This window comes from Microplitis mediator, chromosome 7, assembly GCF_029852145.1.
Source record: "Microplitis mediator isolate UGA2020A chromosome 7, iyMicMedi2.1, whole genome shotgun sequence".
Taxonomy (NCBI): Eukaryota; Metazoa; Arthropoda; class Insecta; order Hymenoptera; family Braconidae; genus Microplitis; species Microplitis mediator.
The window spans coordinates 13,474,004-13,486,652 of record NC_079975.1 but is presented as its reverse complement, the minus strand read 5'-3'; the positions used below and the strand labels follow the sequence as shown (position 1 = coordinate 13,486,652).

Here is a 12,649-nt window from a genome sequence, read left to right as displayed (position 1 = left end):
CAAGAATTAATATTTGGGGGGACTTAATTGACGAAATGGAAGGGGTATGTCATTATATATAAATAAAATAGTAATATTCATTCAGTATCCATTTGAATTTGAAGCATAAACTGTTGAGTGCGCCAGTTTACTCATTAAAGTAAGAATTTTAAATATTATTTAGTAGTTAATATTCTTAAAAATATAATTATTTAATTTAAGTATCGGAATCAATTTTATTATAAAATATATTATTTCGTTCAATAAATTAATATTTTAATTGTATAAAAATATTTTAAAAAACTCTTCAGAAGATTGAAAAGTTTCGCGCACTACAGAAAAGTTTTTGTTTGTTACATATAAATATGTTTTTCACATCAACTATTTTGCATAGGTCAATAATTAAACCGTTTATATTGAATTCATTTCCTGAGTTTTAAACATTTTAATTTAATCAAGTTAGTATGTAACATTGACGCGTAAACAAATACTTCAAGGTGAAAAATAAGTAAAAAAAAAAAAAAAATTAAACCAGTTGTAAATGACACAGTAAATGTTTACTGTTATATCGCAAAATTATATTCTACACAATTTATTTTCATTTATTTATTATTTTGATTTGTTTTAGATGAAAGCGATAATCACTATAATTTTTGCGATAAGTTTTTTAGCAGTAACTAATGCTCATACCTATCATATGGGAGAATGTCCTGTTGTAGAACCAATGCATGGATTCCAAATGAGTAAAGTACGTACATTTAATTATATTTATTCATTTTTTAATAACTGTATAGAAGCTTATAGAACTGAAGTTTTACTTATTTTTAGCTCGCAAAAATGTTTTAGTTTTTTTGTAATTTTTTTCTTAAATTGTATCATCGGCAGATTAATCCGAAATAATAATGTTATTATGAATAAGAGAGGCTCCATACATTTTTCAAAGTTAAGTTCCATGTGCTTACAATTTAAGTATCTATAATTGAATTGTTTCCACGTGTTTAGTTACGCGGTGGATTTAATTTTTTGTCCTCAGTTTTGTTCATAACACACGATACTTATCTAAACTTTGCATCTGAATGGTAAAAAATTGACGAAAATAACATGAAATCTTACAAATTTTCCAAAATAAATTTTTAAATAAATAATAATTTTTATATAAAGCCATAAGTCGGACGGTGGAGATTTAAAGGTTGATCTGAGAGCTATAATAATTTGGAGCTCTTGAGTACTTGAAAATTGACAAATTTTTGTTATTTCATTAACTTTTCGGTGTACAGCAGCTCATCTAGTATATAAATGCAAGTGGTTTGAACGGTATCCACTTCCCTCTACAAGTATAGTGCATAGCGAAGCCTGCTACAAGGTCTTGGCTCGGTTTGTACTTACAAGGTGCAATCCAAGGCAAGAGTGCGGCAGCGTAGCTTTGCTGGAGAGTCCGTTAACGTACTCAGGGCTAAACTACTAATTATGGCACATATACATATTCCTCGAGTTTTGATGGTTGACTTAAGAGCCAATACATAGAAAAATAAGAAAATTATGTCAAATAGAGTATCATTGCACGGAACTTAAAAATTTCAAAGATTATATTGAAACTAAGCATATTTTATACTTTATGTACAAACTTAAAAATTATAAAAATGCTTAAAAAAGATCTAAGTTAAAAAGAATTATTGTTATTTTTATCTATCTACTAAATACAGAAATGTCTTCAAAAAGTAAAATCGCCTAAAGCCATAATTAATTTTTTTTTATGCAAAAATAAAGAGAACCTTACTTAAATATCTTAACCATGTTTTAAAGAAATAATATCTAATAAAATATTTGATTATTAAATTTAGTTTTTGGGATACTGGAATGTCATACAAAAAACTTCAACTGCGAGTAAATGCGTAGGATATAATTACACGCGTGGTGATGAACCTGGACAGTACACAATTATCCAAGAATCGAACCATCCTGTGTTGGGTAATTTTTTCAAAAATTTATTTATATTTATCATATAGTTTGCTTTTATTTGTTCATATGTTATGAATTTTTAAAAAATGTACATATATTACATAGATATCATGATAATTGGCCCAGTCGATTTTACCGTTCAAAACGTACTACACTATAAAAATTACTGCTTGCGGAGTGATGCGGATTTTTAACACTTAAATAAATTTATATTCAATAGAAACAACTTTTTTATGAGACATATAATTATTTTATTAAATAATTGATTAATGTATTAGTAATTAAACATAGTACATTAGGTTTTTAATTTATAAAATGTTTTAGAAACTTACTAAATTATAATTTTATACAACACATGATAAAGACATTAAATTATTCAATAATTATAATCTGAGAGAACAATTTATTTGAGCCAAATAAGATTTGTTTCAGGCAAATAAATCCCATATTTAAATGGACCCAATCAATACTTATTTGAGACAAAGATATGCTCCATTTGAATGAAATACTGATTTGTTTATTGTTAACAAATCTGTGTATTTGAATAGTGGCATTGTAGCGCCATTTGTTAGCTATAAACAAATATATATTTGAATGAAATAAATCATTTTGTTCAGTAAAATAAATCTATTTATTTGGCTCAAATAAATTGTTCTCTCACTATAGTGACGGTTCTTATAGGAACATTTTATATTGCGGTACAAATATAAAATGTTATTTCGTAGTATGGTTGATGTAAGTTTTATGACAGTTTGTGACTCAGTGAAATTATAGTAATTATGAAAAACTCAAAGTCTATTTCTTTAACTTCATAAGCGTGAAAGTTTTCATTATCAGCTGCTTATAACTTTTGAAATTATTTCGCGTGAATATACACTAGCCACAGAAATTAAAGGATATCAAAATCATCCTAAACATCACTGAAAAAATTGAAAAAAAAAAACATTTTTTTTTTGTTTTAGTTTGAGAAATTTTTTTTTCATTTCTAATTGAAGGAAAATTATTTAACAATATTCATAATGCTACACAGTAATTACAAAAGTTCCTTTTTCTTGTAAATTAAAAAAAAAATATTTTTCTTATTTACAATAATTAAAATTTTTTGATGACAAACATTTATGTTACTGTTGGAAAAAACAGTTCAAACCTTTAAAAAACAAATCAAAATTAAAAAATTTATCTTTTACTTGATTTTTAGCAAAATCGACAATTTCAATCGTTCAAAACTCAACGAAAAAAAAAACGCAAAGGTTTGAACTTTTCAAGGTTTAGTTCATCCATTATTTGTAAAGTTATGCTAAGTTATACAAAATTCCGGAATGCGCAGGATTTTAACTTTTTTTTAATCAAATTTTTTCAACAAAAAACCATAATCATATCTCATAGAAGATAGTTTAAAGTTGTTGAAACCTTGCTTAGTTGTATCCTTTAATTTTTGTGACCAGTGTATGTAAAGGGAGCTTGTAATTATTTCCGTACTCAATATAAATGTTTAAATATAAAAGACTAAACCTCACTATGTAGAAGTAATTTACTCCATAAGTTTTTACTACGATTTCATTTTGTAGAGCTTTTTTATAATTGATATTTTCTAAAAGTCCCCTTCGGAGGGAAAATTTACTTCGCGAGGATTAAATATAAATAAAACATCGTAACTCCGCATTCATTCCGCAAATTTTTTACCGTGTACCTTTTGAATAAAACAAAAACATGAAGGCTTGATATATTTCCAAGTGGTAAAAGATATTTTATAATATTTAGAGCAATAAGAATCATGAAGAATAATTGAAAAAAAAAACAATTTTTTTTTTTTAAATAAATAAGTATATACCAAATAAAGTATGATTTTATTTCATCAAGCTTCATAAAGATACATTAACAAGATAAATGTTAATAAAGTGAGATCTATTGTATTCTAACTGTCGGCATTACAGGTCTTACGCCCCTGAAACACGAGTATCGTTACACTGGTGAATTAAATGTACCAGAGCCAAGTACACCAGCGCTGATGCAAGTTCGGTTTCCATTAAGTACGTTATTTTCTTTGAAATCATTATTTCAAAATAATGGATAAAAAAATATAGATATTCAATTTAAATTTTTCTAGGTGTTGCAGGAAGTGCATCTCATGTTGTTTTTGCAACAGATTATGATAACTATGCAGGTATTTTTACTTGTCAAAAACTTGGATTCGCTCACCGCCGAAGTGCAACTATTTTATCACGGACAAAAGAACTTGACAAATCGAAAATTGATGCTCTGCGTAATAAATTAAGTAGCTTCAATGTTGATCCTTTTGATCTTAGCATTGTTCCTCAAACTGGATGTGATGTTGGCCAAGATCCAGTTAAAATTGATATTAATCCCGATACTTTTAGTTCAGAAAATGTCGGTAACATTTTCCGCAAAGCTGGAGGTAAAATCAAAGATGGTTTTGATTGGGTAGTAAATGCAGGAAACAAAGTTTACCATAAAATTGCGGGTTCTGAGTCAAACAATTCGGATAAAGATGATTTAAAAAATCAACAGCCTGCAAATGTAAGGCCCATTAGCCATCCGAAAATGGAACCATCTGAAACCAATGAAGTAGAATGGATTCCTTAAATATAAATCATTAATTTTTTTATTTACGACTGATAATGCATTTTTTATGAAATTCGAAAAATATTTTTAGCATTTATTTATCAAAATAATAAATAATTATTATTTTTTATATTTACTCCTTGAAATTTTGTGATATATATTCAATGTGTAATCTAGAATAGTTTAATAAAAAAAATAAAATTTGTCATATACAGTTGCGTTTAGTGCCAAAATATTATCATGTTAATCAAATAAATTTACTAACTCAAAAGTAAAAAAAATATTGTATGCATATTTATAGGAGCTTAAATCTAAAATAGGCAAAGTCGTATTGAAAAAAAACTTCGGCTCTTATTGAAAAAATAAAAATAAAAAATGAGTCTCTGACTATTTTAGATTCGTTTAAAATAACAAAAAATTTGTGGACAAAAGCGCGTATTGTTCAATAAAGATGGATTAAATAAAACAAAAAAGTTTAAATTATTTAAATATTTTTAATTAAGCGATTAAATAAATATTATTTGACAATTTGCTTATAAAAAGGTTCATAACAGTGAACTATCGAATTTTAAATGATTCTAAGTTTTAAATTGATCATTTTTTGAATTCAAAAAAATTGAAGTGAAGAATTTTCAACCATCCAATCTCGTTCTAGGTCAGTTCTGATAAGAGCCAAAAACCGTTCATAGTTGGTTCAAGAGTCATCTTTTTTAACCTTTTCTGTAGCAAGAAAAATTTTCAAATCAAATTATTTTTAATCATGAATTTTTTTTTAAATTTAAAAATTAAGTTAAGAATTATCTCAAATTTGTAAGATCACTGTTATTAACTATTTTTTAACATTTTTGTAACGAACTTTTTTAGGTTTACTTCTATTAAAAATATAGTCATTGTAGAGGATCTCATGTTGCAATTTTCAAAAATTTTGTTGCAATATGTTTTGTTTTGTCGAGAAACGACGAAAAATACCATCGCGTCAAAAGTTTATTTATAAATATGATATAATGCGCCATGTCCAAAAGATTGTGTCTACAATTGTTATAAAATCATTATGAAATTCGGTACACTTTTTCTTTGGGCGATTACCTTGATCAAGTTTAAAGATGAGCAACATCGGTCGGTTAGTTTGGAAGTAGTGGGTATGTAAAATTTTTTTTGATTATCATAAAAATGTCCTTTTATCGCTTTGTCTTTGAATTATTTCTGAACCGAAAGTGATAACTCAATTATGGAAAATGGATTTTAATAAAGTTCGTGCGATGAGCTAACTTCCACTATATAACGTATTGTTTCAACGATTTCCGTTTGATTGTCTCGAAAATTAGAAAAAAATCCAAGAAATTTACTTTCGCAGCTTTATCATCAAATCACTTCTGAATGATAAAACAAAACTCAATTTCGTAAAATTCATGTTGTAGGTACCTTATAACCCTGATTAAGAAAAATGATTTAATCCATGCAAAGTGGATATCTATATATCAGTCGATTCGAGTTGTTTTAAATCATTTCAAATTGTTTTGAATCATTTCAAATAATTTCGCTCAATTAAGAAAAATAAGCATTAATTAACACTATTATAAATTTACTTTCAATAGATTGGTTTATTTTTTATGGCGTTTCAAAAATATAATAATCGATTTCATAAGATCGCAATTAAATTTATTTGTTTTTTTTTTTTCTACAAATTTTTGAAGGTAAAAATGTAACTTTACCCAAGAATTTTCTCAGTTGATGTCGTGCCTTCGATTAATTGAAAATATTAAAAAAAATTATCACTCTTTAATTATTATTCAAATGATATTATAAAATAAATTTCAAATTTAATGTCTGTATTGGAGTAAAAGATACGATATGTAGATTTCTTCATGGAATTTCCCAAAAAATTAAATTTTTTAATTGATTGAAATGAGTCATACACCTTTCTATTCCGGATGTGGCTGAATCACACTTTTGCATACCTCGAACGCGAAGCGGAGAGGTAGTGCTCTACTGTCGTCAAATGTCAAAGCAGGGTTGTCGTTAACTTAAATCACCTCCACTATTTTTTTTACATTACTATGTAAAAAGTTTCCAGCAGGAAATGAAATTATAAGAAGAGCGTTCTAAGGATATTCGAGTTAGAATAGAATTTGGATAAGATCCTAATAGAAAATAAAAAAATTAATAAATTAAAAAAAAATAATGATAATAATAAAATAAAATACATACTTTTCCAAATGAGCTATCCGTCTCTAGGCCGATTATTGTACAATTTATCTGTATCTATTGAGCTACACCGTTCATCGAACGGCTATATATTTTTATTTTAAAAATGCATTTCAACAAGAAAAGATATTATCCCTAACGGTCTCAAATTACGTAATCTACGGTAAACCCGCCGTAAATTACGGTAATCCATTATAAAATACCAATTTACCGTAAATTACCCATTTGCCGTAAATTATGGTAAATCCGCCCGAATTTCACCGTAAATCTACCGTATTCCACGGTAGATTTATGGTGAATTACGGCAAAAATGCCATAAATTCACGGTAAATCAGGTCTGCTAAGGATACATGCTTTATAATGATATTTTGAATAAAAGGACGTTAAAGAGGGGAAAGGAAAGAATCTATAGATTATATGACGTAGACATATAATTTTAATTCTATTAATTAATTTATTAAGCTTCTCGGAATAATTTTTTTTTTTCCTTATAAAAATAAAAACTAAAATTATTGTTGCGCTATTTAAAATACACTGTAATAAACATTTAATGGGTTTTTAAGTTCTCAACCTAATTAAAAGATCAAATCGAACCCGAAAAAAATATTACTTAAAAAAGATTAATTTCGATTATTCTTGACATTAAAATTCAAATATTTAATGGCATAAGTGGAACATATTTATCACTTGGCTGGAAATGGTATAGTGAACATATCCTATCAGCTTCAGCTTCATCATAACCAACTCTGTAATAAGAAAACAAATTGTTTTATTATTTTATTTAAAAGACGTTTTAATTACTGGTTTAGTAAATATTTTGTAATCTTTCTGCTTTCAAATAATTATCACCACCTAGTTAAAAGCTCTTTTAGTAGCATTGTCTTAAGCAAATTACTTAAGAAAAAAACTTTCAGCAAGTTTCTTACGGAAGATTTAAACAAGACTTGAACAAAATGGATTTCATAAGTATACTTGCCAAAGTCTGCAACAATTTTCAATCAATATATAACAATATTAGGTCAGGAGTTGTTGCAGAATTGCTTAAGTCATCAGATTTCATTATCTCCGAGTCACTCCAAGCTCAAACGCAGTACTTATTATAGAAAATCCAGTGGCCCTCATTCAAATTCAAAGTGTTACGACACAATGATAATACTATCCCTCAATAAAATTGTATCGAACCAAAAGTGAGTACTACTGAATTAACTATACTAATGTTGAATAGACGCAAGGCTTGCGAAGTAACGAAGAGAGTAGCCATGTCCAGGTATCTTAAACAATTTTGCAGCAAGTCTGAACTAATGCATCTTGAGCAAGTATCTTGTCTTAACCTTTCAACACTTCCGTGTTTTTTAGTGCCTCGCTTGTACTACAGGGACATCCTATAATTTTAATATTGTCCTGTGAGCAAAATGCTCATGACGGGAGTCCTGACGGGTTAAGCAAATATTACTACAGATTTACTGAAGGTATCTTACAGAAGTATCTAGCCTTAGACTTGTCCAAGACTAATCATGCAGACTTGCTGAAGACTGAAGGTACAGATTTACATAAAACTTTGTTGAAAATGCTACTTGGGTCATGCATTTATTTTACCACCACCACCTACTCCTTTATGAGTTATCTTATATAGATCAAAAAAAAAATTTTTAAATATATAAACCCATTTAAAACAGTCGATTGATGAATATTTGATCATTTAATGATACTATTGATAGTATTAACAAAAAAATTGAATATAGTTTTTATCAATGGTTTTGATTGATATCGCCATCGACGAGCATTCATTGGCCAGTATTTTTGAGAATTAGCCCACTGTAATCTAGTTCTGTAAAAACTATTGAACAAAAAATTTTATCAACTATAATAACTTTAATAATAATAAAATTTTTTACTACAATCTAACCTTTGCCATTGCGAACACGGACGTCTTTCTTGGAAACACGTGACTTGTATGACATTGAAGAAGAGAGCGCCGAGTGTGTTAGCAACTTCAGTGTTTAAATTTTGGAGGCATCGTCGAAATTTAGCGTCACAGTCACAGTGGGATCGAGTAAATGGTGAATTATTGCAAATACTCTTTAAACATTGATGCGGATTTATCACTTCTGGACAATGATCATGCTCTCTGCAACATGCATCTTCAGACGCATGATATCCTAAATCATCATAAGAAGTTGCCAAAGTACCTGGTCCACACCATTTAGTACCTGGATAGATTAAACCACCCCCTGCAGGTTGATTCTAAAAAAAAAATAAAAAAAGTAATTTAACATTGAAGTAAACTATTGTTGAAAGTTTTAATATTTTAAAATTGTCCATTTTACTTTGCCCTTTTTCCTTGATTGTTTACAAGTTTCTTCGAGATCAGTGACTAAATTACTTGACATTTGACGAACTTTCTTCGGATCTGCGCCAAGTATCATCTTTTGAATAACTCCGCGGTCGTGGTATAAGGCGCAAAAAGGTGCGCCAGCGTTTAACTCAACCATCCTAGACATAGTATTATCCGCAACGAGGACACTGCCCTCGACGATTACTTCCGTTGACCGAAGAATCGGTAAGATCAACAAAATTATAAAATACATAATCTGTAATATATAATATTTTCATCCTTAATTCGTATAAGCAACACCAATTCTATTCAAATAACTGCGACACTTATCTACTTGATCTATTATCATTTCACTAGTTCGCTTAAGTGAATCATCACAGTGTCACTCATCAGTATAATAATAAAAGTACCAGTTAGTTAACTTGCATAAATATTATTTTTATAAACTCTAATTTATTATATGTATGTATCAATATCGTTTGAATAAGTCCTTTATTTATTTATTTAAGACATTTGTCGAACCTGAAACCTTAGTTCCTTAGGGTCCGAAATTACAAAATTTATAATATATAAGCGGCAAATAAATAAAAAGTAACAATAAAAAGAATAAAATTGATATATATGTAATAAAATACTAGTGCTCGGCATCTCTATCGAAAAACAATGAGTAACACGCAGATCTGAATTCTTAATAAGTTTCCAAAGCAACAACTCTTTATGGCAATTAGTTCCATGTTCGTACAGCATAAATAGAAAATGATTTTTCATTTAGAAAGAATAGATTTGATAAAATGTAATTTAACTAATTACTAATCATGAGGATTGTCTTTAAAAAATATTTATGCACCTGCCGTAAGTTCTTAAAAACAAATAATAATTTAATTTATTAAACGATGTCTGTAATGTGATCTGAAATACAATACCAGTAAATTTATTAACAAACAGTTGTATGAATCGTGTTAAGATTCATACTGCCAGTTTGAATTGCTTGACTTTCATTGAAATGCAAAAAAATAAAAAGGAAAAAAACATTGAATAAACTTACTCAAGGTCATCAAAAATTTATACAAGTTCAGATACAATATAAAAGGTACAATAACATCAATTCTTTCATCTTCAATGTCAATTTAAACTCTTGATCCTTTAAATTACTGAATAAATTTTTATTCATTTACGCCATCAGTATTTATAAAAATAATGATGTAGAAATAAAAAAAAGACTTAAAAAACAATGTGTGTTAAGTTTATAATTTAACATAAAAACAATAATAAAATTCGATATAATAAATCTATATAAAAGGCTATAAATTAGTTTGCCCTTCAAGTTATATATATTTATCCTTAAACATTAAAAAAACCGTAAACAACTATCTTAAATGTACACAAGTTAAAAATATCCTATCAATGAATCACTGAAAATTAAAAAAATAAAATATGCACGTGTGTGCACTATACAACGTGATATTCGACCTCATCAAATGGTCATTAAACCAAATTTGTGTTTGAGATGTGGGGATTAAATTTCAGTTATTTATTCTTGGTGTTATTTATTGGGTTACTATATTTTTTACATTGTTCTATGTATTTTGCAATAGTAAATATACCTATTAAATAAAAAAAAAAATCATTAAATACAATAATCCAAAGATTTTTTTCACTGGCGTTCTGATGAAATTATAGATAGACAACAACAAATTTGCAATGCGTATATAGATAAAATTCTAAAGGTGTTTAAAGTGAATTATTATAGATAATTTTATTGTTTAAAAATATATAAATATTTATGACAAGAATGTTTATTCTAACAAATAATACTTAAAATTATTAAGGAATGTAATGTTACTCAACAATTTAATGTATGAGACGTTAAAATAAAAATAAAAAAATGTGTCGAAATACTGGATTCGCAGGACCAAATAAAACTGGGATTTTATTTTTTATTTTTACTGCGCGCGCATCACTAAAATTTAGTTCCCGCAATGCGTATAATAATATAGCGAGCGGGTTAAAGCTACCCTCAATCAAAATATGAAAACTCGTTGTTTAAATTAATTAGATTAGCTATAGTAAATAATAAATTTATGACTTTACTCAATTTTTAAAATCTTTATAGAAAAAAAACTTGATTTCGTGTTTTAATGTTATTTAATTTGAATTAAAAATAGATATTACAATATAGTTACCAAGATTTTTGAAATTTAAATAAATTTTTTTATCAAGTCGAAATTGAATATAATAAATGCAATTTTTATTATAAATTAATTCAATATTTACTGTACGTACCGTTAACTGTTATAATTTTTTCTTTTGAATTGCCAGATTCGTTTTAGAGATTGATATTAATTTTTATTTCATAATATTTTAATAATCTTTTTGTGGCTAAACTGAATGACAGACTTTATTCTATTTCTTCAAACTTAATATGACTCTTCAACAGTTGCGAACCGACTGATCATTTGATTGCGGTTGAGAACGCTAATATTGATACACCTACAAGAGTAAAGGTGTGAGTATACAGTAGAAGTAAACTGTATACATCATCAACTTGTTGACTACTTAGCTTCATAACTATTGTGCTAGTATTAAAATTTAATCAATGAACATTTGGTGTCTAAAATGCATTTAATATTAAACATTATCAACTAGGATTTTTCTTATACTTATCCTAGATAAAAAAAAGTGTCATCAGGCCATACTCGGAATGAAAAGGTTTTATATCAACATTCTAATTAGCAAATTGTCTAATTCCATTTCAGAAAATCCTCCATTTATGTGAAAAAAAAAAAGTAATTTAAAAATATTTTTATCATCTAAAAATCAATTCCATATCTAGTTTATATATATAATATTTTTGTCCAAGTTACTCAAATACTATTTTTTTTTTTTACAATTACTATCTGAAAATTTCACAGAATCACCTACTAAAAAATCTGTCTATCGGTTGAGCCTGCGAGCCAGCCCCAAAACTTCCCGCTGTTTTCGAGCTCCTTAAGCTCGAAAACATTGTTGTGGATACATTTTCGAGCTCTTTGAGCTCGAAAATACTTTTATGTGCCATCGATTTCCAAAATAACCGTTTTTTAGCATTTCTTTCTCCCACGATATCTCACGATCAAATTGACCGATTTTGATGGCTAAGGCGGCAGTCGACGCGTTTTATTAAGTTTTAGAGCTGATTAGATTTTGAAATCGGTCGTATAAGTCGTTTCTGAGAAATCAATAAAAAACTAAAAAAAAAAAAAATTTTTTTTTTCGTAATTTGCCAATATTTTCGAGTCTACTCGATCAAATGATCTAAATTTTCAGAAAAGTTGATGGCTAACAAGCTCTTTCGATTGCCGCCTTAACCATTGTAATCGGTTCATTAGTTAAAAAGTTATAAAGAGTTTACACACACACACTCGGAAATCATTCTGAAAATAGTCAGAAGAGCTTCCTAGGACCTCAAAACGTCGACATCTGATGGAATTTCGAATTTTCTTAGCGGGAAGTTAAAAATATTAAGTTTGACATTTTGCTAATGAGAACGTCGATATTTCTTATTTAAAAATTTAATTGTTTAGAAGTTTTCATAAAGTATACATACTA

General features: G+C 27.7%; 2 protein-coding genes across 4 annotated transcripts; one reads left to right on the top strand and one right to left on the bottom strand.

The window, feature by feature from the left end:
* On the top strand, positions 1-4,994 carry LOC130670911 (apolipoprotein D-like). The gene is made up of 5 exons (XM_057474536.1): positions 1-139; positions 608-727; positions 1,821-1,947; positions 3,873-3,968; positions 4,046-4,994. Exons 2-5 carry the CDS (start codon positions 608-610, stop codon positions 4,540-4,542), a joined length of 840 nt encoding a protein of 279 aa, XP_057330519.1. The 5' UTR covers positions 1-139; the 3' UTR covers positions 4,543-4,994.
* Positions 4,995-7,164: 2,170 nt separating this feature from the next.
* LOC130670912 (group 3 secretory phospholipase A2) lies at positions 7,165-11,536 on the bottom strand. Of its 3 annotated transcripts, none has more exons than XM_057474537.1 (5): positions 11,345-11,536; positions 9,054-9,317; positions 8,633-8,970; positions 8,390-8,563; positions 7,165-7,472 (listed from the first exon to the last, which is right to left on the bottom strand). In XM_057474537.1, the coding sequence occupies exons 2-4, from the start codon at positions 9,312-9,314 to the stop codon at positions 8,422-8,424; spliced, it is 741 nt and encodes a 246-aa protein (XP_057330520.1). In that variant the 5' UTR covers positions 9,315-9,317; positions 11,345-11,536; the 3' UTR covers positions 7,165-7,472; positions 8,390-8,421. The 3 variants fall into 3 exon arrangements, with proteins under 3 accessions (XP_057330520.1, XP_057330521.1, XP_057330523.1); XM_057474538.1 differs by lacking the exon at positions 11,345-11,536 and adding an exon at positions 10,107-10,260; XM_057474540.1 differs by lacking the exon at positions 8,390-8,563 and having other exon boundaries at positions 7,167-7,472; positions 11,345-11,535.
* Between the last annotated feature and the right edge of the window lie 1,113 nt (positions 11,537-12,649).

Excerpts from the sequence above, each read along its gene's own strand:
- LOC130670911 (XM_057474536.1), top strand. The coding sequence starts at position 608 with ATGAAAGCGATAATCACTATAATTTTTGCGATAAGTTTTTTAGCAGTA. Across the intron at positions 728-1,820 it reads ATGGATTCCAAATGAGTAAA|TTTTTGGGATACTGGAATGT; the intron begins GTACGTACATTT and ends TATTAAATTTAG. Across the intron at positions 3,969-4,045 it reads GCAAGTTCGGTTTCCATTAA|GTGTTGCAGGAAGTGCATCT; the intron begins GTACGTTATTTT and ends AAATTTTTCTAG.
- LOC130670912 (XM_057474537.1), bottom strand. The coding sequence starts at position 9,314 with ATGTATTTTATAATTTTGTTGATCTTACCGATTCTTCGGTCAACGGAA. Across the intron at positions 8,971-9,053 it reads AATCAAGGAAAAAGGGCAAA|AATCAACCTGCAGGGGGTGG; the intron begins GTAAAATGGACA and ends TTTTTTTTTTAG. Across the intron at positions 8,564-8,632 it reads CCGTGTTCGCAATGGCAAAG|TTTTTACAGAACTAGATTAC; the intron begins GTTAGATTGTAG and ends TTTGTTCAATAG.